The sequence below is a fragment of the Seriola lalandi genome, unplaced genomic scaffold (genome assembly GCF_002814215.2).
Source record: "Seriola lalandi dorsalis isolate HSWRI2012SDOR001 ecotype SW California unplaced genomic scaffold, Sedor1 jcf7180002054549, whole genome shotgun sequence".
Lineage (NCBI taxonomy): Eukaryota > Metazoa > Chordata > Actinopteri > Carangiformes > Carangidae > Seriola > Seriola lalandi.
In genome coordinates, this window is record NW_019525102.1 from 291,934 (window position 1) to 319,060 (window position 27,127).

The window sequence follows — 27,127 nt, forward strand, 5'->3', positions numbered from 1 at the left end:
TCACTACTTAAATAGACAACATGAAGACCCTTATCCAGCATCAGCGAGTCCACTTCATCCACAATCGCACATTGGAATTTCCTTTCCCCAAATATGTCCTTCCTTTGAAAGTGATGCTTTAACCAGTCTCCAGCAAACTCTTCCACAGTACCATAAACAACTTGACTCTGATAGCACTTTTTCAAGTCATGGTCTTGTTTGTTGATGTTGCAGTCTACACTGATTTTTAAAACCTTATAAAATTTTGCCCATTCTTCCGAATCTCTTTGTGCCAGAACTGACGAGCTGGACATGATGTCTACTTTTTCTCCTCTCATAGCTCGAAATGCTGCAAACATCGCCACAATACACGACTTTCCTTCTCCAGTGCCAACCTGAATTAATCGCCCTGTTTTGGAAAGAGCTATAAGACACAAGCTCACAATCTGTGTCACTCGTGGTCTAAAGTGAGTTTTCTCAGCTGCTTGACAGAGCCTCAGCAAGTCTTTCTTCAAGCCACTCCTCTGTGATCCATCATTGCCTGACGTAAGATCTTCATGAACAGATGATACAATGTCTTTCACCTCATCTAAAAGCTTTTCATCAATTTGGTTTAACTGTTGTTGACGGATTTCCTCAATAATTTCATCCAGTTGCTTTTCTTGTTCATCAGCTAAGCATTTCTTTAGGTCTTCATCTGTTACATTCTTGTCTTGGACCAGCTCAATAAGTGTCCCTCCTCTTTGAAATCTCCAACTGGGATTTATATAATGCATCTCTATACAGTGCAACATTCCCAACATCCATGAGAGGAAATGTGATCTGTCATTTGTTGAATTTGACTCAAATCGTTTCATAAGAGCATCAAACAAGTCAACAGCATCTGTTGGGCTCCATTTGATATTTGTAACCAGTCCTTTCAGCTTGTTGAGGAGAAGCTCTTCATTGTCATTTGGAGATAAGAAACTCCGAGCAATGAGTAAATTTGTGAATCTGGCAAACAATCGAACTGTGGGATCTGTGTCAGATTCATCCATTTTGTGAGAAAAAAAAAAACTCTGGTCAAAAATAGAAATAGAAAGAATTAGGACATATATATATATATATATATATATATAATTCTCTACACTGTAGTGTATTATTACTCTGACAATAATTTATTAACAAATACATATGAAAATACAGGTCATATACGTAAGTAGTCATTGCAATATGTAGCCTAACTGTTTTCGTCACTGCTGTATTTAATATATTGTGGTAGTAATCTGATACTCACCTGTTCACAAGATGAAAAAGGTGCGAGGCGATTTCTGTTTTCAGGACACCTGAGATGATCTGCGGCCAGAGCATTTGATTGTATCTTTTATTTGTTCTGTTTTAGTTTCTTTTTTGCCAGCCTTGACCAGGCACCGCCCTGAGGGGAATTTTTCTGGCCATCCTTTCGATTTATGTGTTTTGGAAATATTGTTAACCAGTTGACTTACAGTAACTGCAAATTGCAATCAAACATTAAGCTCAAGAGCAGCTCCACAGCAATTGTTTCCCCCAAAACAATATTTGTCCTTCAGTTCCTTCATGCTACCCATATTTGCACACATATTTACTTATCTGGGACAAAAAGCTATCGTGTGAAAGGCTGTTTTGGCTGACTGCATTCTTGTTTACTGAAAGAATTCCCCTACACGCACTAATGGTTCCATTGTTGTTTTTCTTTCACTTTCTTATCAGGCATACAACTTCTTGGTGGCACAGTATCAAAGTTTGCTGTGAGAATCATAACTTAAAATATGTTTTTCTGATTAAATAATCTGACACTGTGTGTAAACTTCAAAGATTTGATATTAACGTAAATTATTTTTAATTATATTGGTCAAGGTTTGTTTCATACAGGCACAAATACAATTTGTGCAACAAATCACTCTAATATTCCTCTGAATTATTTAAAGAGGTTTCCTTTATTCCAAATTGATCAAATATAATGTAAAATCTTCTTTTTGAGCAGCTTGAGGCAAAGTTCTTTGAACAGTTTGAAATTATTAGTGTCATTATTCTTCAAATGGTAAAGAAATGTAAAAGTATCTCAAAGAATTCAGTATATATTGTTTGAACCTTGAACTACATTGCCAGTTACAGTTTTGATGAGGCACTGTGACCAGTAACTGTGACAAAATACATATTAAAGTAACTAACAAACATGTTACTGATCCAGAAAGATTCTAGTTGAGATTTACAGTCTTTAAAGCGCTTCTGCCATCTGCTGGACGAAGCATGTTACAACATGTATACCAAAGTCAGCAGCTGTGAAAAACACTTAAGACAGGTTCCTCATTACTCTACTGGGATGCATATAATGTACCGTATAAGAACTTATAGCAGGGTTAGAGCTTAATATAAACCCAGGTTTCTCTGCAGCTACCCTTTCAAGGACTCATCGCAGTATCTCTCACAGACTGTCCAGCTGATGTCCATCTACACTTGACATGAGAATATATGTTATACTTGATGACTTGATGTCTATCGAGTTTTGAGGAGAGAATTACAACAGAGGTCTATAAGGAAAAACATAATTAGAAACAAAGTGGATACATTGGTGAGGATGTGGTCTCTTAAGTTGAGACATGATTTTGCTTTTCTGAATTTTTTTGTTTGTTTTTCTTTGCAGTTAAAGTTGATTCTGTATCTGATTTATGAATGTACTGTGTTGCACATTCATTATGACAATAACAAGTTAATAGTCATGTTTGGTTTCATGTTCATGACAGATGTTTCCTCATCTGTCAACACTGAGTTTAAGCAAGTTTACGCACCTTGAGCTGTGCGAGGACAACCGGTCGGTTTGCATTGGTATAAAAGCAGTCGGGGAAAGGTGAGCAGCTGAAAGCTTATTATTACTTACTACTTATTAGGAAGAATGATTTAAAATATGTTTGAACACAGTATTAAAACATGGTAAAAAAAAAAAAAAAAATCTCTATTTAGCCCACTCCTCAGTTTCAGATTTTTGAATTGATGTTAAACGGCAGGAAATGCACCCCACGCTGTTAAATAGTGACTGAAAACCCTCTCCAACACCACTTGGTAGATAATTGTGGGCTTAATATTGAATTGGCTTAGCTAGAAAATAATTTCTGCATTGACTACCTTGAGAATAAGTTGATGTTGTGGTTACAACAACCAGTGTCATTTAAGACAAGCACAGACCGATAGAACAGACAGAGCATGCGCAAAAATGGGCTTTTATTTTGAAAACTGTAATTCCGGATTTTCAGGCATTCAACACAGCCGATTTAACACAGGTGTCAAGACGGGAGAGAATTGCCTGTCGATGCCGAGGACAAACTGATGCATTTAAATGCAAAAGAAACGTAATCTTTCACCGGATATCATCTGTTTTAAATTCATGATTAATTATTAAACCAACTTCACTGATCATGAGAGGAGATACATCTACGGTAAGTTTATGAATAGTTCAATCTTGACTGAATGTTAATGTTATGTTCACACAGAAGAAAGAGGACTTTTGAAATAGTTTGAAGTGTTTGAAACATGTTTTCCTATTTTCTTTTTTTTTCTGACATAAATGTTTATTAGGAGAATGGCATGCAGGGGGGAAATCACGAGGAGCATACAGCGGCAACAGAAACTGCATCGGGTGAAAGACGACCTGTGAGTATGTTTAAATCGGGTCTGTGGTACAGAGGATGTTGAACTTTTAATGGTAGTTGTATTTGATTCTCAAATGCCCGCAAAACTGCAATCAGTGCCTAAATTCCACCCTCTTCCTCCGTGTGCTGCATATTTTACATGTCATCCTCAATCAAGTAAACAATCTAATCAGTTCAGGGACATGCAGGACAGTTAATTTCCCTGTACTGTTTATTACCACACTGTTTATTGGCATCTATGTCTGGCCTGTGTTGTGACAGGGCATGTCGGCTGTTTTGAATGTGTTTGCACTGTCATGTCTGTGACTGATGGATGTTTTTCCACAAGTACAGAAAAGAAAGAATGTGCTATTGTCACACTGCAGTTTGACTTCATCATTACTACATCAAAAATAGTCACACTGGAGAACAGACCTTTTCATTGTTCATGTGACATTACTGTAGATGACCAAACTACCTCTGGTAATGTTCAGAAGTTTAAGCCACATATATACGTTTTGAATACGAGTCCTTAACCTGCTGAATAAAACAATTACTGACAGCATCCAGAGAAATGTCTCGGAACGATATGTTCCACACCTGATGGGACCAATAAAACAAGCAATAGTTTTATTGCAGAATAAGGCGATATGTGTAATAGTTAAACTCATCTATGTCTAATTTAACTTCATAAATACAATAGTGTATTTTCGACCCAACATGGGTCTTATCCAGGCAGGCAGAGCCTCTCTGACATTTTTGGAGATGTGCCTATTTTAGCCATGTTTTGTTTTTTGTTTTTTTGTTTGAACGTGGTAAGCTCACTGAACAGAAGTGAAGGGGGAAGTTGATGATTTTCTTTGTGTCTTTTCTTTAGAGTATTGCTTCACTACAAAATATGCTGAAAAAAGTTTCCCAAAGCCCTTTCCATAATCAATACAATGTAAGAAGCTACACACACACACACACACACACACACACACACACACACACATGTGGTATGGAATTAGAAACTGTCACATCCAGTATATCCACCCTATCTCAAACACACACCCACTAAGCTAAGGTACTATACTGTACTGCAATGGAATTTCATTTGACCCTTTTCAAGTTTGAGGATGACAAGTGAGAAAAGATCCACATACATTATTTTTTTTTTTCATCTGTCCCCTCCTCAGACTCTTGCTTCATCACCCTCTGACTCTAGTGGATCATCTGTGAACGAGTCTCGAAACAAACAGGTTAGAAACCACCGATAACAGCAGCTTTCAACTCTGCATATACACACGCAGTGCAGGTTGGGGAGTTTTGATTAATAGCAAAAACATAACAACAACGTATTACCGAGTTTTTAAGACACTCCCAGTTATCTTGTCTTTGTTTGAACACAGTAGTAACCGCAAATGCATAAATTCTTGCTTGCTGGAGAACAAACAGCAAGTCTTAAAATACTTGCAGTATAGTTTCAGCAGTCAGGAGCGTTATCACATTTTAGTTTACATTTCTACCAAGTGACACATGACATTCATATCGCACTAACTAACAATGCGTGAAAAGCATGATGGGTGGCTTCCCACGCTTCACTCCAGAAATATGTTTTTAACAACACCGACTTTTGGTCCACAGGATGGTGAGTTCCCTGGTGATCTCTCGGCTGCTGCTACAGATGTGACAGAGAACCAGCAGCTACAGTTAGGACAGGTGAGGTTCAGCATCTGCAGAGCATAAATGAATGACATAATGGTACAGCTCAAGAGAAATTACATCCGAGATTTAGCTGAAGTGCCTCAAAGACGCCACGTTAAATGGTTAATTTTTGTGTTAGCTAAGTGTTCATAATGTTATGGTTGAAACTGTGGTTCATATTTTAATCAACACAAATCTTCCTTGTCCTCAGAATGGTTTGAAGACAGAGGATAATCATCTTCGTTCTACAGCACAGGTCGAATCCACACCCTTCCTCTTGTTTTGTTCTTTGATCAACAACACAATCGCACTAAAATGCTATCGTGAAATCTTTGTAGGTGTGTTTGTGTACAAGCAGATTGCTTGACTAGACTTTTCTATTAATAAGTCAGTATATTATCAGCATGTGAAAGGGCAGTAAAAACAGCATCATCAGCCACACTGACTGGTAACTTTATTTACACGATACTATCTCAATGCCTTTGTTCTACAGTTTTTGGTTGGTGCCGGCTCTCAAACTTTGGCCTACAAATAAATGCAGGTGTAAGGTCTGTAGGGACAAGTAAATGGGGGGGGAAAGCAATAATCAGGCGATTTTGCAACATTCATACCTCAGGCAATTTTACCATATTGTTATGAAAAAACATTGCATGAATTTTTTTGAGAGGTAGAAATACTACATTTTTGTGTATTAGACCTTGAGCCAAAACCTACATTTCAACTTCCTTATACTACCACTTCTCCAAAAACATTCATTGTGTAACATTTCTGTTGTGTCACTGTCTGAATCTTTCAGAATGGAGAGCAGGCGCCGCTCCATTTAACCCCCCACATATGTTTTTAAATGCCCACTTAACTGAGTTTGAGCAATCTGTCAACGGTCTAAATAAAATCTACCACCTCTTCCTTTTCTGTTTTCTTTCCCTGTCTTTATCAGAATGGAGTGAATGGCAATTTGGCCAGAAATAACCCCTTTTATGCGCATTATCTGGTAGGGATTTCTGTTTCTAAAACGAGATCACAACAATACCTTAAGAACTTTTTCAGCCCATCCCTGATGACCTTGTGTTTTTTCATCAGGAATCGAGTGGCAAACGTCATGTCGTGGGAGCCATAGGGATGGAAACTTCAGAGGAAGCAGACCTCAATACCATTTTTGCCCCTCCAACTGATTTTCAAAGCTCCCCTCTGGATCTTCAGCCCAAAATTAAGACTCTTGAAAATGGAGACAAGTTTTCTGAACCTCAGAAGGACCTATTCCAGACCCTTACCCACAACCAAAAGCAAGACCTCTTCCATACATCGACATTGACCCAAAATACATCTGTCAATGGTCATTTTCATCACGAAACCCTGAACTCACGAGACTTATTTAAAGCAAATCCCCCTCAAACACAGAACCTCTCCAACCTCCCCTTGCAGTCGAAAAACTCTGACCTCTTTAAAGGTGAAGTGCAAAATCCTCTCCAGGCTGCTAAAGGAAAGGATTTACTCCACACAGCTGATGCTAAGGAAGTGAACCTCTTTGACAAATCTCCCAGCAGTTTTGAGGACGCATTCAAATCTCCTTCAAACAAGGCAGATGATCTGTTCTGGTCTTCACAGCCAACGGTGGTGAAACCATTTTATACTTCTTCCACCAATGAAGCCAATTTGTTTCAAGCTGTTCCACCTAAAAGTGGGGATCTCTTCCATGTCAAGAAAATCAAACAAGATCCTTCTACAAAGGAGAATGACCTTTTTGGCATGTCCTCTCAGGAAAGTCGAGATATATTTTCATCTTCATCCACAAGTTCAGTCGACCCATTCCCAAGCCCAATTACAAGGGATTTATTCCAAGACATCTCCAGTTTGGAAGACCCGTTTGGTACTACTCCTTCAAAATTATACGACCCTTTCCAAGATGTTTCAAACGGGACTCCAGACATCTTCCAACCACTTCTCTCAAAGACTAACAGCAGGGATATATTTGAGATGACCCCCAGCAATACTGCCTCTAAGCCTACATACTCCATGCCTTCACTCAATGGTTCACCAGAACTCAAGATGGACCTGCTATCGTCGCGAGATCTCCCTGAAGCAAAGCCATTAGAGTCTCTTCCAGCTGTCAAACCAAAGTCTTTCAACAGGCCACATGATATTGTGTTGACAACTCCACAGGGAACCAAGCATGATATTCTTCAACCAACTCCATTCAGTCAGGCCGTCAATCTATCTGTGTCACCCAGCCATTCTCCAGCTGAAATGACTCATGTATGTAACAGGTACCATTCCATATGTAGACAGCCATAAAATCAATGTTAAATACTAATAATTGTACTTTATAGTGTGCTTGAGGGCTCCAATGCACCGCAAGTTGCATCTGAACGACAAATTATTTCAAGACATTTGATTTATCCAACATGCACTTACCTTCATTTCATTATCAAACTTGCAGGTGCCGACCTTCAAACGTCCACCAAAACCACTTCCGCGAACTCGACCGCCCAGGACAGAAAAGTCACTGAAACCAGAAAAGCCACCCACACCTGCAAAACCTGTATGCAAAACACAGTTTAACATAATCTAAATTACTTGCTTTTGTTAAACTCATTTCTCTTAACTCAGTCTTTATCTCTTTTGGGTTGTGTTTAGATTGAACCTGAATCAAATGTACCGAAAACGTCTAATAACCCAAGTTTCGGATCGCTCCCGAAACCAGTTATTCACCGCAAACCAAAAACCCCAGTATGTATGCTGTTTAAATTTGACCTAATTACTATGTGCAATAGTATGTTCAAGGATATGACTCTAACTATCTAATTAGAAATGATTTAAATGGTCATGTGTGGAAAGTTTGTGTAGCTATCAACACACACTGCATATAGATCATTTTTGGTGTGCATGCTTTAAGTGTGTCTGTTTTTACAGGAAAATAAACCAGTGGACCCTGAGAACTATGTTGTCTATGAGGACGTCCTGCTCATTGGACAGGTCTGTGTTGATAACAGAAGAAAGAGATTAAATGTAGAACAATCAATGACAAACCTTTACAGAAGTAAGAGATGGAGAATTAACTTTGTAGGATGAAGGCTTCTGTATTTATTACTCCCAATAAATTTTAAATTGCCTTGGGGAACAAATAATGTTTCTTGAAGTGATTAAAATACGGATATTTTGGGTAAAATGAATAACATAAGGGCAGTTTTGCTATCAGATCCTCACTATTGGAGCTACAGATTTAAAGTTTGGCTTGAGGGTGATGCAGAAGGAAATGCACCACCCGATGAAGTTCAACTGTCTGTATAAAGCTTTTTATTATTAAAATCCCAAACAGGAAAGGTGTGTGGAAGACTGGCCTGAGGACAGTCCTCAGCTTAACCCCGACTTCAAACCAGTAAGAAAACATTTTAAACAAACATTTTATGCATTTGCTCACTAATAAGTTGGCATGCTGTCTTGAACTCTTAGCAATGTTCTCTATGCAAAAGTCAGACATCTCAGTTGATGAATGATGTTTTGGTTTTTTCTAGTCTGGAAAATTAAGACTACGGCGAGAGTCACTGAAGGTAAGAGACAGTTCAATTTTCTAGTTTTTTGTTCTTCTAACACTGTTCATTTTTAAGTAGAAAAAAGAAACAACAAATAAAAATTTCTCTTAGGCCAAGACGGACTCCGATGGAGGAAGTGGTGAGGATCAGGATCCCTCTGGAAGTCATAGCAAGGTACAATCTGACTTAACATCAGTCACTATTCAACATTCTGTGGTTGCCATTAATATATTTTTCCAGAAAATACTTAAACATTTTGTGCAAACATTTATTACAGAAAAAAGACAAGAAATTCCGAATGTCCTTTCTCTCCAGAAGAGGCTCAAAGGTAAACAAAACATTAATAAAATAAATAATATAAAATATAATAACAGCTTCTCTGCTGTGATTCTGTGTCAATACATTTGTCAATTCGATGGTAATGGTTTTTATTTTGTAGGATAAGTTTCCTGATGACACGAAGGAGGGGAAAAGCAGTACACTACCTATCCCTCGTAAATCATCACGGGTAACAATCATTGTGTCTTAACATGTTCCTACACATATCTGTGATTAGAATATAAAACATTACAGTATTAGAACTGTAAAGTGCATCTGAGGGGCTGAGGTGATATATTGAATAGTGAGTTCTGATCCAATGCTGATGATGTGCAAATACAGTCTATAAGATACAAACAAATAAATGCAACTTAAACTTGTTTTAAACAAAAAAAAAAAAAAGATTTATCTTGGGTGAGAAACGATAAACTCAAATTCATAGCTGTATCTTCTTGAATTGTTTTGACTCCACATTTCAAAAGCAGACAAAACACTGGCCCTGCCATCAGTTTAAAGAAAAAAATCACCTGCTGCTTGTTGTACTGTAAAGCCAATTAAACACTTCATCAAGAAATAAAATCTGCTCAGATAAATCAAGACAAAAAAATATTGTTGTATTATATCTGAACATACCACTACTCAGTTTAAAAAGGCTCTTCTGTTTTTCAGGAGTATTTTTCAGAGTTGCACATGGCTGCAGGAGAGAATGAAGATGGAGAGCAGAATGAGATGGACTACAAAGTATGATATATTTTTTTTTTTTTTTGTAACGAGTCTTGTAATTGTATTTATGAACAGGATTAGTAAATCTGTAGTGGTTTCATTATTCTCTTTTGTCACCAGAAGAAACCTCTGAAGACCAAAGTGAAACGGCTGCTTAGAAGAGCATCCACTAATTCCTCTGTGCCAGAGGGAAAGCACACGAATGAATCAAAGGTAAGTTATCTCAAGTACAAGTATGTGGCTTCATGGAAGGACATATAGGTTCTCCTAAAAGTCTTGATAAATAGTTTCATCGACGTAAACTGACACATTCCAGGTATGCTACACCGTGTTATACATGTGACTAACTGCTCTGTAATTCCACAATAGGATGATGAGATCAATAAGAAAAGCAATGGCAAGAAAAACTCCATCATACGGCGATGGTCAGAGGTAAAGTCTGCCAGCTGTTATCAAACTAATTGGATCCTGAAGAGGATGAGAAGAGAGTTTTCTCTTTGAAGATTATCTTGAGCATTAGCAGCTCAAATCCTCTCAAGAATGTTCATTTTTACTTTTCTAACTACTGGGAAAACTGCAGAAAGAACATGAATTCACATCCTAATGTCAACGCTTTAAAAGCAGTAATATGTTATTTCTATACTTTTTACAGTCTTTATCATTTATTTTCTTTTGCTTCCTTCTAAGACAAATGTGACAATATGTGACAGTTTTTAATGCAGTGTCTCTTTTAACAGGGGACAGTGCTGGATGACAGCGCTGGTGAAGAGAAGGATGGAGGGGTAGCCCATCATGAACAGGTTAAACAGTCATTTTGATGCTTTTGTTAAATGACCAAGTGAACAGCCTGAGGTGTAGTCATGATTTACAGAATGGCAAAATTCATGACAGTTCAGCCTAAAGAAGTTGTAGAATGGAGCTGCTTATTTTGAATGCCCTAAAAATGTTTGGACGTTGTTTTTTTAAGGAAGGAAGTACTGTACTTCATTTATTTGGGTAATCGGATCTTTTGTCTCTTCTCAGAGGAGAAAAAGCAGGGTGAAAATCCAGTTTGTGCCACACAGAGGATTTGCCATCACTGTAAAAAAGGTATGAACTGTTTCAACGTCATATTCCACAGATGAAAAGTGTCATGTCTGTGTATGGCTTTAAAAAACTCCTCTCTCCAGGCTGATGATGAACTGAAGGGAGCGCACGGATACACACCTCGTAAAGGCTCAAAGGTATCACTGTACATTTGAATATAGTGGGTTTGTGCAGCTTCGCTCGTACGTCGTATTTGTGGTATGAGGATGACTGTGCAGTGTAACGTGTTTGGAATGTTTTTGGGTTTTTTTTTTCTCCCTCAGGATAAATCATATGATGAGGTTTACGGTGCACATGGCTACACGCCTCGTAAAACGTCTCAGGTAACATTTAAACGGAAACAAACTAGACTTAACATGTAAGATAATGACTAATTAATTCCCTTATTTAATATGACTAGTCTGATTGAGGACATGGCAGGGTTTACTTATGTTTTTTCAATTTGCCGACACTGGCTTATATCATTCTGAAACAACTACTTTTTCTACATGTAAGTTACAATATTTCACTCTTAGGATGATGCTTTTGAGGATGCAGAAGAGATGAAAGGCCACGGTCTACAGTCATCTAGCAAGGTCCTTTGTTTCTTTTTTTTTTACCATTATATGATTTGTTACGTGTCTATGCAGCAGGGTTTTCACTGCACTTGTATGATGGTATTAATGTTTCTGACGTGCCTATCTAGAGTAACGGTTGTTTCAAATATGTTGCCCAGGCTGCTTTTTGGGATGACAAGCACTTACAGAAAACACACCATTTTTCTGCTGGACTAAATGAAGATGAAGATGCCTATGGAATGGAAGACTGCAAACCTGTAACTGTCTTTTCCATTAGTTTTCAGTTTTTCATTTCACATGTTGTCATTAAATTTCACTTCGCTTTTTTTTTTTTCATCAATAGAAGAAACCAACAAAGATGAAATTGCTGCACACAGGTCGACGAAGCTCTAAGGTAAAAATTAAATTTTTGTCATGTTGTGTGAAATGGTAGATGCTTTTGCTGAGTTTTTATTTTTTTTATTTTGACTAATTGGTCTGAATGTTGTGAATTAGGAGGACATGCCAGATCACACCAGGCCTCAGAAAAAGAAGAGCAGCTTCTCAGCAGAGGAGTTAGACGATGAAGAACTAAATTGGATGATGGACTGCAAACAGGTATTTTACAATTAAAACTGGTATAACAATTTTACAACATTAACTTTGTAATGATACTAAATTATCATGATTTGTTTCTTTCATTAGAAATATTCCAAACAGAAAGGTCCTAATCCTGTCCCATGCAAATCTAAGACAACCTACGATCCAATTGGACAGAGTGAACTGGTCGGATTCAGCCACCACATGTCTGTCGAGGCATCCGGTGTATGTTTAATATTGGTTTAATGCACAATGTAAGCATTGCACATTATTGTACTATTTAATTTTTGCTTAATTTCTGTTATATATCTTCTGCAGGACGCCTTTGCTGAGGACGAAATTACAGGAAAAGATTTCTTGAGTCCAGAAGACATCTATGACAGTGAAGAAGATGAACTGGAAACGTGCAAACCGGTATTTTTGTCATCCTGATGTTCACATTTGCTGCTTCGCTTTGGGTTATTTTATAATGTGATTAATCAAAACGGTTTTCCTTTTTTCTTTTTATATATAGCAAAAGACATCAAAACTCAAAGGCTTCAAAAAATACAAGTTTAAGGTTAGTCTGTGAAATCTAAGCTATTTCTGCTTTGCTGTTAGTGCGGTCAGATCTTTAAAAACCAGAGAATGACATGCTTTCTTTTTATTGTGTCTTTGTCTTCACAGAGCAAAGTCATGCCTCCAGAGTGTGAAGACCCACCAGGAGCTACATGTAGTGACTTCCTGTCGGAGGCTGCTAAGGTTAGTTCACACGGGTAGATAATACTGCAAGATGTTTAAGTAATTAACATGTGGCCTACTTGGCCAAACCTTGGCATCACACCTGGATTCTTTAGACACAGATTACTATTAAAATGGTACGTCTTTAATCTTTAGACAGACTTCTTCATCCTTAGCTCAAACAAGTTTTTAAATGACCCAGTTTCCACTGTTTATCCAAAGTTCAGATTTACTTCCTTATCTTAAGTCATATTGCAACGGTAACTCGTGATGTAGCAGCACAAATGAAGCTGATCAACTTGGCTCTGCCGACTCTGATAACATATTTTGTTTTGGTTCCAAATTTTCCATTGAGTCAGACCTGACTAGGTTTATGGAAAATCACTTCTTCGATCAGATTTACAGCATTATACTGTTCTCTATTTGTTTACTGTTTTCCCTTGCAGCACAGTGTACATGTTGGACGTCTTGAGATAATGTTGAGCTTATATGTGGCATTTTTGTGACTAAACACTGTGTCCTAAAGTGTTTACATGCACCTAGACAACCAAGTAAATACCTATACAACTCGTGTACACTTGAGTTGAGCTTATTTACTGGATCATAATTGTACAGTACTAATACAGATTAAATAGGAAAACTCCTTTGTCTGAACAAGTCCTGTGCACAAAAGGTTTTGTAGCATTATTTACACAAGGTGCACCTTTTGATTTCAACTAGTGATTGAGAAACACCATGATGTTGTTTTTCCACTGTTGGCTAACTTATCTTCATCTCCATGTATCCTGATGGGACACATTCCTTTGACATGTGACTGAGCTGGTTCAGCAACATAGAGCACATACTAGCCGACACAACAAGTGTAATGCCATGTTTTGTTGGCTAATCTGTGTGAACATAGAAAAATGTGTAGGAAAGACCTATTGACGTATTCACTAGCTTGTTTTTGTTACATCCACCCTTCCCTTCACCCCTCATTCAGGCGGAGTGGCTGGCTGCTCAGCAGGATGAGCGTGCTATGGCTGGTTTGGATGACGAAGTTGAGGACGGGGTTAGTTTCTTTCAACAACAGATATACTCACATAGTCCACTTCATCACAATGCATTGTTTCCCTTTTCAAATCGCGTGGTGTTCATGTGCGAACCATCATGGTTTTGTTTTTTGTTTTGGTCACAGGACACTGACAGTTTGATGGAGTGGTGGTACACTGTGGAACGTGAGTCACAGTTAAACTTATCTTAAGTAACCAGATTCAGACAACAGAAACTGAGCAATAAGAACAAACACTCGAATGTCTTTTTAAACCTCATCAACACCTGTTGCTTGATTGTATTTCAGAATGGGATGAGGTGCCATCAGACGACGAGAGCAAAGTCATACAAGAGGATGAGTCCAAGTATGTCTGTTTATATGGATTTTGGGGCAGTAGAAGGGTGCTGGTATGGTTAATACTAACCAACCTTCAGTCTGCGCTGGATTTCTTCTGGTGTTGCTATACCAGCAGTTGTGGGTGCTCTCAACTGATACACTGATTGCAGTGGTAAAAGTTGTACACAATGGACTGTGGGGTTATTTTTGGTACGCTACATAAGGACCAGCCAACACTTCATCTCTAGGATCATAGTAAAGGCACGCGTCACACACAAACTGAGACAAATTAAAATGATCTAGACACACTAAATCTGCTCGTTCGTCTTGATTGGCTGTTTTTGAGTTTGCGTAGCATTTTAAGCACAAATGAAGCCTGTTCATAAATCTTGATCCAGCAAATGTATAAATGGCCGTGTCTGATTTATGGCTGATATGAACATGATCAGTGTGATGTTAAAAATTTCAATACCCAAATAACCAACACTTTTGCAATGGCACTGCTTGATTATAAATGGACATAAATGGCTAAATTTGAAAAAAAAACAAAAACAAAACAAAACAAAACATGGAGATTGTAATCAAAATAGTCTTTCTCCATTTAAACCTGCCATGGTGATGACTGCTTGGCGAATGAGGTTTTTTGAGATGGTATGGAGAACCACATTTTAATGTACTGCTTCCTTTCTCTGTGCTTACCGTGCTGTATCTTTGGTTTGACTCCCAAATAAATCCTAGGTCATTCACTATCTTGGCGGACAAGGTTTACCACGGCCTTCGTGTCTTCAACAAGGTCTTCACAGAGCGAGCTGAGGTCCTCTGGCAGTCCATCATTACGCTCCACGCCATCGCCGATGACATCAGCAACTTCCACCACAAAGCCAAGATCGCCGGCATCACTGGCGGCACCACCACCGCCGTGGGCGGTGTGGCAGCCATTACTGGTCTGGCTCTGGCACCCTTCACCTTTGGTGCCTCTCTGGTAGTTACAGCTGTCGGTGTGGGTGTGGCGACAGCTGGCGGAATCACTTCAGCCTCTGCGGCTATCTCAGATAACGTTAATAACATGCACGACCAGAAGAAGGTAAGTTTACAATGTCTCCTTAAAATGTTGTTCATATGCAGTTAACTTACCTTAGATATGTTCTTGTGCAGTCCTTAAGTTAAATGTAGGAAGTAGTGTGACATTTTTATAATGCTGCAAAAAGTTAAAAGATCTTGACTTTGAAACGAGAGCACCCAGTCTCATCACATGAAGACATCAACTTACAATCGACTTTTTCAATGTCCAACCCAAAATCATGGTCTTTCCTTCTCCTTCACTAGGTGGAGACAGTACTGAAGGAGTATGAGTCTCACCTGCTGGACATTGGGAAGGTCCTCCACTTTGTCAATCAGGGCTTGTACAAACTTCACGGCCACCCCTTCCTCAGGTCTGGCACCCAACACTACTCAGAGGACTGGGAGATCCGCAGAGCCGTGCAGATTATCAGCTTAGTCGACCATCCGGTGATGCGAGCAACCGAGGTAACAGACGAAGCTTTAGCTTCAGTCCAACGACTCTTCAAAGGCATAGACAAGTACTTCATCAAGGAGTCCCGGGAGCTGAAGAAAAGCTGCAAGAAAGAGATGGTGTGTCAAATAAAGGATGTGGCAAATGGGCTGAATGACACGATAGTGGAACTCAACACCATCAGAGAGGAGCTACAGGATGCTACAGGAAACTTGTGAGCAACATCCTGCATGATGCCACTTTGAGCACAGTTATTTCTCAAAGTTCACCAACGCCCCCTCCTGGCTAAATAAGGGAACTGTCGGTATAGAGGAATTCATGTTACCAGGAATTTCTTTTTAACATTGCTGAATACAGCAGACTCTGGATATGTACACAGCTGACAGTATATTCCAGTTGACTGCAATAATGTGAAGCTTATAACGGTCACTTTTGTTGTGATATTGGCAGAGAGGTGTTAATTCAACTCTGAGGCTGAGGATTTTTTTTTTGTTGTATTTGTATTATATTGTAAAATGTTTAACAGGGAGACTTTAATTGGTGCACTGTGTGTATATTGTTCTGTGGTAAATGGGTGTGTATATGAGGTGTAGCAGAATATAGCATTGTGGTCACAGATGGGTACATTTTTAAATGACTACCAGTTTAATTTGTCCACCTGTTGTATGCACATGATGAGCACAAAGTTGTAAACATCACCTTCCAATACAGTGCAGTCCCATAGAGCACAAAACCACAAATCCATGACTGAGTTTCACAACACTTTTCTGACACAGTCTCGACAAAATCTATAAAAATTCACAAAGGTAGTATTTATTTTATGGCTAATGTATTAAGTAGTATTATTATATTCAATCCATATATTGGATATCAGTTTGGAAAAAAAAAAAGCCTTTGCAAGACTTAAGTATGTTGCTAAAATCGCCATCTTGATAAAATGTTATTTGTTAAATAAAGTAACTGTAGTTAGTTTATGACTGGACTATGGGGATAAATAATAAATCATATTTTAAGTGTTTCTTCTTCAAAGAGAAAGTGTGACATTGCCCGATATAAAAATAAAATGAATGTTGCATATAAGGTAATTTATTTTTAACACATCACTGTATGGCATTACTTCCCTACGCTAATGATTTTTTTAATGTTGGTGTGCAAGGGGTGGACAATATAACAAATATTTTTTTACAGCCCTATAGTCCTGCAGTAACAATTGTTAAAGCTCGTTAGGTTTTCTTACTGACTGTGTCAGTGTTGAATAAACTTGTTGGCCACTGTTGAAGCTGTAGTTTGTAGTTTGCTGGCACATTAGCCAAGGTTTCAATAATTTGTTACACCTTTTTGTTGCAGGTCTATTGGTAACATATTTCTGTATTTAAAGGAACATGTCACCATCTAAAATTACTGCACAAAAAAAAAAAATCACACTGGCTGTCATTTTTATATTGGTTTATGGAGACCAGTTGTGCACAGTTTAGCTGTATGCAGAATCCATTTTATTTTTCCACTATCTAGTTTCTATAGAAAAACTGGGAGACACTTTTGGTCATATCATGTGACCTGCAAGTGAATGTGTTTAAAATGTATTATTATTATTATTATTATTATATGTGTAAATGCTGTCACAATATGCCTGCCTTAATTACTTTAACCTGTATGTGCCTTCATTAAGTTTTTATTTAACTGTCAAAGAAAAGCTAACTATTCATTTGTTGATATGTTGTGAATACAGAAAGATTTCTATCCCTGTATATGTTGATTGGCAAATAGTCAATGACCACGTCTTTGTTTTGTCTGTGTATCATACTGTCGGTGCATGTAAAAGCTTTGATACTCTTTTTTGGTATATGATATTTTATCTTAACTTCAGTGTTGTATTATGTTTATCCTACAATTCACACTATCCAGATATTTTATATTTTATGGAAGCAAGTAACAACTGCAATAATGAGAATCATATAAGCAACTGTGAAATTGAATTATTAAATAAATAATACTGAAATTTAAATACTAATATTTCACTTTGAAAATCATCTATCTGAATCTGTTATGTAGACTGATCCCTTTTTGAATGTCCAGAAGTATGTCTATGGATTCACAAATTCAATTAAAGTCAAGATTAATACCCAATTTCTTTTTTCTTTTTTTTTGCTTCCACACTGTTTCGATTTGAACCATTTATTAAATTTGTAAATATCAAAGTTATCAATATACCATTTTAAATACATTGTTTGACAGGAAATTTAAATGAAAAGTTTGAAATAGGTAAAAGCCTGAGTATAAAAAAATAAAACAAATAATTTAAAAAACAATCGAACAAAAGAAGTCGCAGAACAAAAGAAGTCGCAGAGCAAAGAAGGCACGCCCCAATACAGGTACCACAGGTGATCTCCCAAAGGGCGGCAGTTTCTTAAACTACTGGGTGTATGTGGAGCACTCGCCCTTTAACGCCCTCTGCCCGTTCATTGTTCGCTTTTTAAACTTTCCCTGAAATCAGAGCAAACAAGTCACATTATACTTCTGTAATCCAACTCTAATGCGGTCCGCCTCAGTTGTCGCCAAACCGGTTTGACATCTCTGAGTCCTGAAGGGGAAGTGAAGGACTGAGCTGCACAACTTTTAAAAAACTCGTTTACTCTTGTGTTGCTTTGCAACCCGGTGGGTTTTTGTTTTTTTGTTGTCATTTTCTGTTCCTGGCTCGACACTGAGGTAGGCAGCCTGCTCATTTCATTGTGTGGTGCTGGCGTTCGTGTTGTCAAACATTCCTTTGTTGTAGCCGATACAATGTAGCCTGCTGTCCGGCACTAAATTCGACGTTGTTTTGGAGTGAGAACAACACCTGCCAACACAAGCCAAACTACGTTCAAATGTCTTCATATTTAAAGGGTTGTTGCTCTCTGCGAATGTACACTTTGCAGAAAGCGACTTCATAACTTGTTACCCCACTCATTTGAAGACTGGTTTCAATTCGTCTAATTCGTGTTTACTAAAAACTCATTTGTACCTATACATTTTAACTTCTGTCATTAGCTAGCTCCGAGTTCACACTTGGGCAAGGAAAGGGTGGGCGCTAGTGAGTGAGGCGACAAAAAAAGTATCTTATTACTAAAAAAAAAGTGCTGTCTGGTGGATAGTATTTAAACCGATGTTTTCAGTAAAACCTAGGTTTCCACAAAAACATAAAACATAATTAACGACTTGTTTCTCGAGTGCACCATTGCACGTAGTACCTTAAATTGTTACATTTTTGAACGGAGTTTGGTTTGTGGGTTTATCTAGAGAAGTGGTCAACTTTTGACCGCTTTAAAACATTAATGTGCTGAAAAACATACCATTTCCCCTGTGGTTGGCAGTTTATGTGTATTAAAAGACATGTTTTCTTTTCTTCTCACCTCCTGATATTTTAAAACACCGTGTATTTTAGCATGAACATGTTCAAAAGAGATAAAGGTTCTACAGTACAAACTCCAGCAGTCCCCCCAAGACCCAACAAAGAGGTATGTAGACAATGACAGTGGTGAAAGTTAGTGGGATATTTTGTTTATGTGTGTTTGTGCCATTCATTGAGGCCATTATTCATCTATAGGATCTAGACAATCCCATCACACACAGCCTGAACAGGCAGGATGCAGGAATGACAGCATCCTCGCAGGTAAATGTTAACACTGGAATGTAAAAATACAGCCACAAGCCACTCTCTTCACATTTTTGACTGTTATTATTTGTTGTAGGAAAACAACAATGAAGTTACAAATGAGCTAAACCCAAAGGCCAAGGTGAGAACAAGTCATGACTTTGTAATATCATCTTGACCACTTGACCTTACCTAATTCTTTTGGTTTGCCTCTGACGCATCATGTCAGAGGTTATTTTTACAAATCTTATGTGTGGCAATTTCCCATGGTTCATTAATGGTGTTTATCTGAAATAACTATTTGGACATAGTCAATGAATCTGGTGCATTTTCATCAACTGATGTATATTTTGTCACAAACTTCAGAGGACTGGGGTGATGGGAGTTATGCAGAAGGTCAATCCCTTCAAGTCTACCACACAGGTAAAAATGTTTTTGAGGTTTCAGTAACAGTTTTGAGTTCTTCAAATGAGATCACATGGTTAATGTTGGTGCTTTATTAAGGTCGCCTCCACAGTCAGCAAAGCTCCCTCTTCAGAGTCACTAGAACAGGGAACAAACTCCTCACAGGTGAGAGGAACTCAAATATAACTTATACAGTAATTATTTTTATCACTGATGCGGAAAGACATTTTGCCTACCGTTACCCACAAAGTGCCAAACTCTTGTTTTTCACAGTAAAACCAACACATTGACATCAACGTATCAATATCAAAATATACAGTGTGTGTGTTTATTGAAATCTATCGTCTCCTCAAAAAAGTAAATCAGGAAACCTCTTTATTAAGTTTCGTGCAATAGAAAAATGGGAAACAGAAACGTGCTATTGTAAATTTGTCTTTTGAAACTTGTATTTCAGAACCCTGGTATGCTGAAAGGGGTTATGCAGAAGGTCAACCCATTCAAATCTACCTCCCAGGTAACCACGGCATTGTCTGCAAGTCACAATGGTTATGATGAGATGATCTGCGTGAGACAATGGGGTATCTACTCAGCTGGTTTTTCTTACACAGGTCTCTAAAGCTCCATCTTCAGAGTCTCTGGAACAGGGACAGGTTTCAGACTCTAATCAGGTGGGTAAAAGATTGTGATTTGAGACTTCGATCTCCCTTATCCAGAGTCTTCTACATATATTTAGACTATCTAAAAAGCTTCAGAATCCTCCATGTTCACCAGGTTATTAAACTTAAACCAAACATGTAAGAATTAAGTTGTCACAGGACATCAAAAACACAACAGTAGTGAAAGTAGTTATGTAAACATTTTAATTCTAGATACACCAATATATTTTACCTGGTAGTGCACAGACTGACCTTGTGTTGTTGTTTCAGAATCCCGGTATGTTGAAAGGAGTAATTCAGAAGGTCAATCCCTTCAAGTCTTCCACACAGGTACTGCCTCTGTAAATAATTTTATATGGCAAAGTGTCAGGGAAAACTGATTTAAAGATGTGACTGAAGAGCTAGCCTTTTGATTAGGACTAATGGATAAGTTATTGTGATGCAGTGATTAAGTAAAAAAAAAAAAAAAGATGACATATGTTACCTCACCACTACATTGATTTTCTTAAACTGACTACTTTAATCTCAAAAGGATCAAAAAACACAATTCTCAAAACAATCAGATGTGAGGGGCCTATATCTAGTCTAGTCTAAAAGACCTGCTACTTGTATTTTCTTTGTCCATTGTTCCTTTTTCCCCTGGGATGGAATTTTTCTAAAGAGGCAGCTTTACTTAAAGGAATTAAAGGTCAGAAAATACTGCAAAAAAATTTGATTGTTTTATTTTTTCATCACAACTCCTGTCTTGGCTGTAGGTGCCAAAGAGTGATCCTCAACAGGATTGTGTAGATCCACAAGAGACTGGAAAAGAACTTCAGGCCAAACAGGTATATTCCATCTTCAACTGCAGAATCCACTGATCTAAAAGTCCCACTGACGTTTGTTAATGTGTGGCTTGATCATATGGTATTGGGATTAGTTTAAGATGTCATGCTTAGACTTAAATTGCCCAACTGATGTATTTATTATTTAGAATCCAGGGATGATCGCAGGAATGATGCAGAAAGTGAACCCATTCAAATCCTCACAGCCAAAGGTACCTGCTGTAATAGTGATGACAATGACTTGAAATGAATTAATGAATCGCTCTGTACATCTTCACATTTCTCACTTCGTTTTTTTTTTTCTTGCATGTGATCTTTCCAGGACACACAGCCTCTACACAATGACCTTTCCTCTAGCAGTGGAAGCTTAGCAGACAATGACAACTTGCCAGAGAAACAGGTAAATCTGTACAAGCACTATGTCAAAAAGAATAAGCCAACTGAACATTAAGGAGTCGGGCAAAAGAAAAGTAAGCTGTAACATTATATTCTTGTCTTATACCTGTGATAGATGGCTACCTGTAGCCTTCAGATTAGATTCATGTCTGCACTGATTACATTCAGTAAGACACAGGGCCTTTCTTCAACAGAAAGTGTGAAGGTCTTAAAGAGATAGAGACATTTAAGTTTACCTTCTAAAAAGGTTCAGTCATGTTTTGCATTGCTGATTTGGGAGTCATCATGGGATGTTTAACTTGGTCTAAGGTGTTAATGCCTAGTGACAGATTCAGGGACCTTCAAATAGGAGTGTTTGCTCAATTTATGTGTCTGGCTCTATAAATGATCAGAACAGCATTTTGTAAAATGTCGTACACATGAAATGGTTGTTTTCTCAGTGATCTTTCACCACTGTCATACTCTCTGCTACCACCAGATGGTGCCAAAGGACAGTGTCCAAACTAAGTCCCTCATTCACCACTCCCTATATGATCGCTATTCTATACTTAGTTTACTCCATAGTGAGCAGACAACTGTGATTTCAGACACTGACTCATCGTCACCATTTCGTGTTATCAGTGTCAGCTGTTGAGTCCTGCAGCAGTGATTTTCACACCAAAAAAAAATGTTGCATTGTGGGATTGTAAACACATTTGTATTTACCGTTTTCCCACCTCATCTCGTGATGAATACATGTATTCACTTCACCTTTTTCCTGTGTTTGTGTAACTTTTGTATTTATTTTAGAACCCCGGTATGTTCAAAGGGATGATGCAGAAAGTGAACCCCTTCAAGTCTTACACACAGGTACTGTAAAAAGATATAAACTTCTTACCTTTTGTCAATTTAAGATTTTCTAAATGTATATTAAGTCAGCTTAGAAAAGCCTAACTTAAGGGACATAGTTCATAAACAGCTTTGTGAGACATTTCAAATGGATTCACCTTTAGAAAGCTGCTTCTGAAGAGTCAGTATGGTCTACAGTAACTAGTTACCCACTGTTGTGTTGTCACCCAGATGCCAGCAGATGAATGTCAGACAGACTCTGCGGTTCCCACTACAGCCCCCTCGTCCAAGACGCAGGTACAGGTTTAGGTTACAGTGATTTTCGGAAGGAATGGGGATGTTTGTTTCAGTTTTTAATCAGATAAAATGATTTCAGAAGTGACCCACACCAGATGCATGGTGTTATTGCATTAATCTTTGATCATATTGATGGAGATTGTTTGTTCATCCAGTGTTCTTAACTACAGTGCCCAGTTTTTAATGGCTAAAAGCTGCCACCAACTAAAGAAGTTTGAGCTGATCACATCTGTTTGAGTAAATAGTTTTTAACTGTTAAGATGTTGGTAACTAAACTTGCTTTCTCTCTTTTTTTTACATTTGAAGACTGAGCTGCTCTTTAGTTTTTCTCCCAACTGTTTCTTATGTCTTATCAGGAAAATCAAGCTATTCATCGTGAGGACTCCTCCAGCTCTGAAAGCTTGGATGATGGCACCATCGAGAGACATGTAAGACGTTAAGTACATCTCCTAACTGTCTTGGATGATTTCCCCCCAATTCCTTAAATGAACCTAGGCAAAAGTTTTTGCCGTAGATCTAATAAACCAAATGTATTATTATTATTATTAATATAAGACAGCTATTAACAGTGACTGACTCTTTATTCATTGTGCTTTTGATTTTACTGCTGTACAAAAGGTGAAATGAATACTAAAGGTGATACTTGGAGGTAACAACACAAATATGCTGTCTAGCCAGACGAATGCAAGGCATCTGACAAGGTGCGCAATGTCCAAATGTACCACAAAAAGCAGCTATTCATTTTGTTCCAGAAAACAGTCAATCAAGCATGTAGTAAATCTTTTCTCCAAGTAATTATAAACCTTCTACACATATATTCTCGTCACTTAATTTGGCTCAGATTGAAGCCTCACAGATGTGATTGTGACCTTGTCTGATACTTTGTTCCAGGCATTTTTGAACTATGTATGAACCCCACCTTTATGTCAAACTGTAGTAAGAGAACTAACCCTATAATCTCTCCAGTCTATTTGGTATACTGACGGTGACGCCAGCGGTGAGGTGAACAATCAGCCAGTGGAGGCACCAAAGAAAAAAACTATGGTACGTATGTAACGCAGGATGAGGTCAAGTAGTTAATAAAGCATGTGAAATAAAACTGCTACAAAAAGTTATCCACATGTACGTTACTACCTTGCAGTTACTGCTCGTTTACTGCAAGGAGATGTAAAGATGTGAGAATAATATTTGTGTTCGTTATTTCTTCTCCAGACTTTCAGAATAAAGAGGATTCTGCCCAGTGCACTGTTTGGATCCGGAACAAAGGTACTTTACCATGTGCTACTGCGTTGAGTGTAAACACATAAATTACATTTTCTGCACTGGAAGAAAGATACTTTTGTGTTTTAGTAATGTTATGTTTGTTATTTATTTTCCACAGGACTCTGCAACAGCATCATCGGACATTCAGACAATACCTCAGGTTGGTATGAAACGCAGCTTTGTGTGTGTATAACACATTTTGAACACTGAGACCATTCTCTACATTAAGGTATAACAGTGAATTAAAATAATTTAAATAGAATGAAATGATACGAAATCACCAAAAGAAAAGTAGACACAATATACAGTGTCAGTGCGGTCATAAACAGTGCCAAATTTAATTAAGAAAATAGATTTGAAAGTGACTACAGCTGAGCAGCAGTAGAGTTTTTCCCCACAGTGCAGATTGCATTTGCTGCTCATCAAGAACACACAATCTTGCACGCAGATGTGTTTGCACAATCCTATTATCTAACTAACTAAATAAAACATAGAGCTCCTTAAATAAATAAAGATGACAGGATCATATTTTTTAGAAAAGGGTGTGTGGTTAGAGGATAGCCTTTATTTGCCAATGTCACCTCTCGTCCAGTGAAGTTCTTTCATTGGAATACATTTAAATTAACTCTGGTCTGTGAGTTGTTCCACTTAATTGTGTCCTGTTTAAACCTCACCATCACACGTAGCCTGTGGTTTCTGAGGTGAATTCTCTCGCTGATTTTCCCATATCTATCTTCATTTCCTGTTGGCAGGTGCATCTTCCTATCGCATGACAACACAAGCAAATGAGCAATTAAGTGATCAAATAATTAAGTGCAATAGAAAATTAAATGTACGTCATAATAATCTACCTGCTAAAGCCACTGTAGCCTACATTCGACTTGCTGTAGACAGAAATGTAGGTGCCCTTACCAGAAATTGGTGATTCAGTCTGGAACAGTTTGTGGTTGCAGTTGCCGTATATGCCTCTATGGCCTCTCTGCCAGTAGCCTGTGTGGAGTAGCTTCATACCAGAACTAGATTGTGTATGTCACACCTGGTTCTTGGATGTCCTATTTTTTTTCTCTTTTTAATATTACAAAATGTCAATAGTTAAGTTATTACTATAAATTCTATCCCAATTAGGACAAGCCTGAGGAGCCTGCTGTAGACTAAACATGAGGTATTTCACCCTGGGAGGTGATAAGGAAACCCTTTTTTTATTTTTCTGGAAAAGAAAAAGAAAAGGAAAACACTTTTCCTCCATGTTGTATACAGGATCATTTTGGCCAAGAGCTTAAACTGTTATATGGCAGCAAGGCGGGATTGTCAGACTAATAATTCTCTAACAGCTCATTAGAAATTCAGTCCAACAAATTGTGAACAGTGTGTGGCACGTCTCTGTTGTAGGAGGCCGTTGAAGTTCAGACGCTGCAAATGGCTGAAGGAACAGTCCTGGACCCTCTAGACGTATGCTCATTTTTATGACTTATAACATTTCATCACATGATGCTGCATATACAAAATTATTCCAATTGTTCATTTCCAGGATGAAGAAGGGCTTTTGACGTGGTGGAGAACAGTAGAAGGTATGCTTGATATTGATATAATTTGTTAATTATTGGTGATCCTGTTCGTTGCAGTTGAAACTTTGTAGTTGTAATTGTTTGTTTTCTGTCCGTTAGGATGGGATGAATGGAATGAGGCAAACCAGAATGACGAAGCTGAAGAGTAAGTAAATATTTAGTGAAGTTAGTTTGCATGTAGAATTATTATTTTCCAAGGCTTTAGTGTAGTATTGGCCAATAACAACAGAAAAAAAACTACTTTTTAAGCTGTATCAAAATACTGGACTGAAATGTTAATGTTTCTCTTGTGACATCTTTTCCTTGTTTCCTTGTCTCAGAGTGGTGGAACAAGCAGCTGATCGTGTCTTCATGGCGGCTCGTCTTTTTGTTCGCTTTTTCAACCAGCGCGGCGCCTCACTCCAGCAGCGAATCCTCGAGCTCCTGGCCTTGGCTGATTCAGCCGACAGCTTTCATAAAAAAACGGTCACGGCCAGTGTCGGCGGAGGTCTGGCCAGTGTTGCGGGGTCTGTCACAACTATCACCGGCCTCATTCTGGCACCCTTCACAGCTGGAACCTCCCTCATCGTCACAGCTGTGGGCATTGGTGTAGCTACAGCAGGTGGGGTGGCGTCTGCTTCAGCCAACATCACAGACACAGTCCATTCAAAGACAGACCGAAAGAAGGTGGAGAAGATGATCCATGACTACCAGGAGGAGATGAACGACATCAAGGAGTGTCTGGAGTTTTTGCAGGTAAGGTTTTCAGCTCGTCAGTCATAATCATAACAATTAGCAATTAGAGTGAATGATCTGTGTACTTAGGCAGCTATGCTAAAGAATTAACAACCACAAACTAAAACCTAGCTGCAGTTTTGATTGAAAAAATGGGAATTCAACCCTGATGTAAAATCTTCCATCCTTTATCTACCTGACAGGAAGGGATGGAGACACTTGAGGAGTGGAACTTTGAGAAGTACGCTGAAAGCATCTCAAAGAAGCACCTTAACCAGAACGTCAAACATGTAATGAAGGAGGGCGGCCGGGCCGGCAAGGCTTTAGTGATCAACACAGAGAGCCTGATTAATACCGTTCAGGTCCTGAATGTTGCGGGTGGAGCCGCTAAAGCCGCCCAGGTGATGAGCATCACCACTGGCGTTATGTCGGGTCTCTTCCTGGCTCTGGATGTCTTTTTCCTGGCGAAGGACTCCATGGAGCTGAGGAAGGGCGCCAAGACAGAGTTTGCCGCTAAAATCCGAGAAGTGTGCAAGGACCTGCAGGACGGGCTGCTGGAGCTGAACCGCATCAAGGAACAGCTGCAGAAAACCATGGACGGGATAGAGGTGGAGGTAGAGGAGGAGGGAGAGGACGAAGAGCAGTGGAAGTCTGATCTGAAGAAACTTGTGGAGCTTGAAGAATGAAGGAACAGTGATTTAAGAATAGAATTAAGAATGAAGTAATATATTTTAAATATTTATATTATTTAAAGTAGTAATTTTAATTATGTATTAAACCAGAAGTTACTGTATTGTCATTTATTTAATCTTAGTTTCTTTCTAATAAAAGTGTTTCCTGCTAA

The 27,127-nt window shown here is 38.3% G+C and overlaps 3 protein-coding genes across 7 annotated transcripts in view; 2 read left to right on the top strand and 1 right to left on the bottom strand.

The window, feature by feature from the left end:
- Positions 1–1,029, bottom strand: part of LOC147818621 (uncharacterized) — a 4,144-nt gene extending 3,115 nt beyond the window's left edge. The window contains exon 1 of the mRNA XM_087176383.1: positions 5–1,029. Coding sequence (XP_087032509.1) covers positions 5–1,016 — 1,012 coding nt within the window. The 5' untranslated portion in view covers positions 1,017–1,029. The remainder of the gene's footprint in view (positions 1–4) is intronic.
- A 2,228-nt stretch (positions 1,030–3,257) lies between these two features.
- Positions 3,258–17,831, top strand: LOC111661687 (uncharacterized). 4 transcript variants are annotated; one of them, XM_023415339.2, is made up of 36 exons: positions 3,259–3,431; positions 3,571–3,645; positions 4,501–4,566; positions 4,802–4,864; positions 5,250–5,324; positions 5,521–5,565; positions 6,247–6,300; positions 6,390–7,562; positions 7,747–7,848; positions 7,944–8,036; positions 8,220–8,282; positions 8,626–8,685; positions 8,822–8,857; positions 8,951–9,013; positions 9,117–9,167; positions 9,279–9,347; positions 9,827–9,898; positions 10,001–10,093; positions 10,250–10,312; positions 10,618–10,680; positions 10,904–10,969; positions 11,050–11,103; positions 11,230–11,289; positions 11,482–11,541; positions 11,682–11,780; positions 11,867–11,917; positions 12,019–12,120; positions 12,208–12,327; positions 12,421–12,516; positions 12,617–12,661; positions 12,769–12,843; positions 13,805–13,873; positions 14,000–14,039; positions 14,162–14,219; positions 14,930–15,275; positions 15,518–17,831. In XM_023415339.2, the coding sequence occupies exons 1-36, from the start codon at positions 3,411–3,413 to the stop codon at positions 15,920–15,922; spliced, it is 4,146 nt and encodes a 1,381-aa protein (XP_023271107.1). In that variant the 5' UTR covers positions 3,259–3,410; the 3' UTR covers positions 15,923–17,831. The 4 variants fall into 4 exon arrangements, with proteins under 4 accessions (XP_087032489.1, XP_023271107.1, XP_023271108.1 ...); XM_023415340.2 differs by having other exon boundaries at positions 10,004–10,093; XM_087176363.1 differs by lacking the exon at positions 12,617–12,661 and having other exon boundaries at positions 3,258–3,431.
- Positions 17,832–18,136: 305 nt separating this feature from the next.
- Positions 18,137–27,127, top strand: apold1b (apolipoprotein L domain containing 1b). Of its 2 annotated transcripts, XM_023415342.2 has the most exons (23): positions 18,137–18,410; positions 19,126–19,198; positions 19,288–19,353; positions 19,433–19,477; positions 19,702–19,758; positions 19,840–19,905; positions 20,195–20,254; positions 20,349–20,408; positions 20,667–20,726; positions 21,152–21,223; positions 21,370–21,432; positions 21,543–21,620; positions 22,406–22,465; positions 22,676–22,741; positions 23,098–23,169; positions 23,708–23,785; positions 23,954–24,007; positions 24,123–24,164; positions 25,394–25,453; positions 25,533–25,572; positions 25,669–25,714; positions 25,890–26,304; positions 26,487–27,127. In XM_023415342.2, the coding sequence occupies exons 2-23, from the start codon at positions 19,127–19,129 to the stop codon at positions 26,967–26,969; spliced, it is 2,115 nt and encodes a 704-aa protein (XP_023271110.1). In that variant the 5' UTR covers positions 18,137–18,410; position 19,126; the 3' UTR covers positions 26,970–27,127. The 2 variants fall into 2 exon arrangements, with proteins under 2 accessions (XP_023271110.1, XP_023271111.1); XM_023415343.2 differs by lacking the exon at positions 19,840–19,905.

Bases quoted from the DNA above. Each gene is read 5' to 3' on its own strand.
- apold1b (XM_023415342.2), top strand. From the start codon at position 19,127: ATGAACATGTTCAAAAGAGATAAAGGTTCTACAGTACAAACTCCAGCA. The intron at 24,165-25,393 runs GTTGGTATGAAA...TCTCTGTTGTAG, and splicing joins ACATTCAGACAATACCTCAG to GAGGCCGTTGAAGTTCAGAC. The intron at 25,454-25,532 runs GTATGCTCATTT...GTTCATTTCCAG, and splicing joins CAGTCCTGGACCCTCTAGAC to GATGAAGAAGGGCTTTTGAC.
- LOC111661687 (XM_023415339.2), top strand. From the start codon at position 3,411: ATGAGAGGAGATACATCTACG. The intron at 6,301-6,389 runs GTAGGGATTTCT...TTTTTTCATCAG, and splicing joins CCTTTTATGCGCATTATCTG to GAATCGAGTGGCAAACGTCA. The intron at 12,844-13,804 runs GTTAGTTCACAC...CCCCTCATTCAG, and splicing joins TCCTGTCGGAGGCTGCTAAG to GCGGAGTGGCTGGCTGCTCA.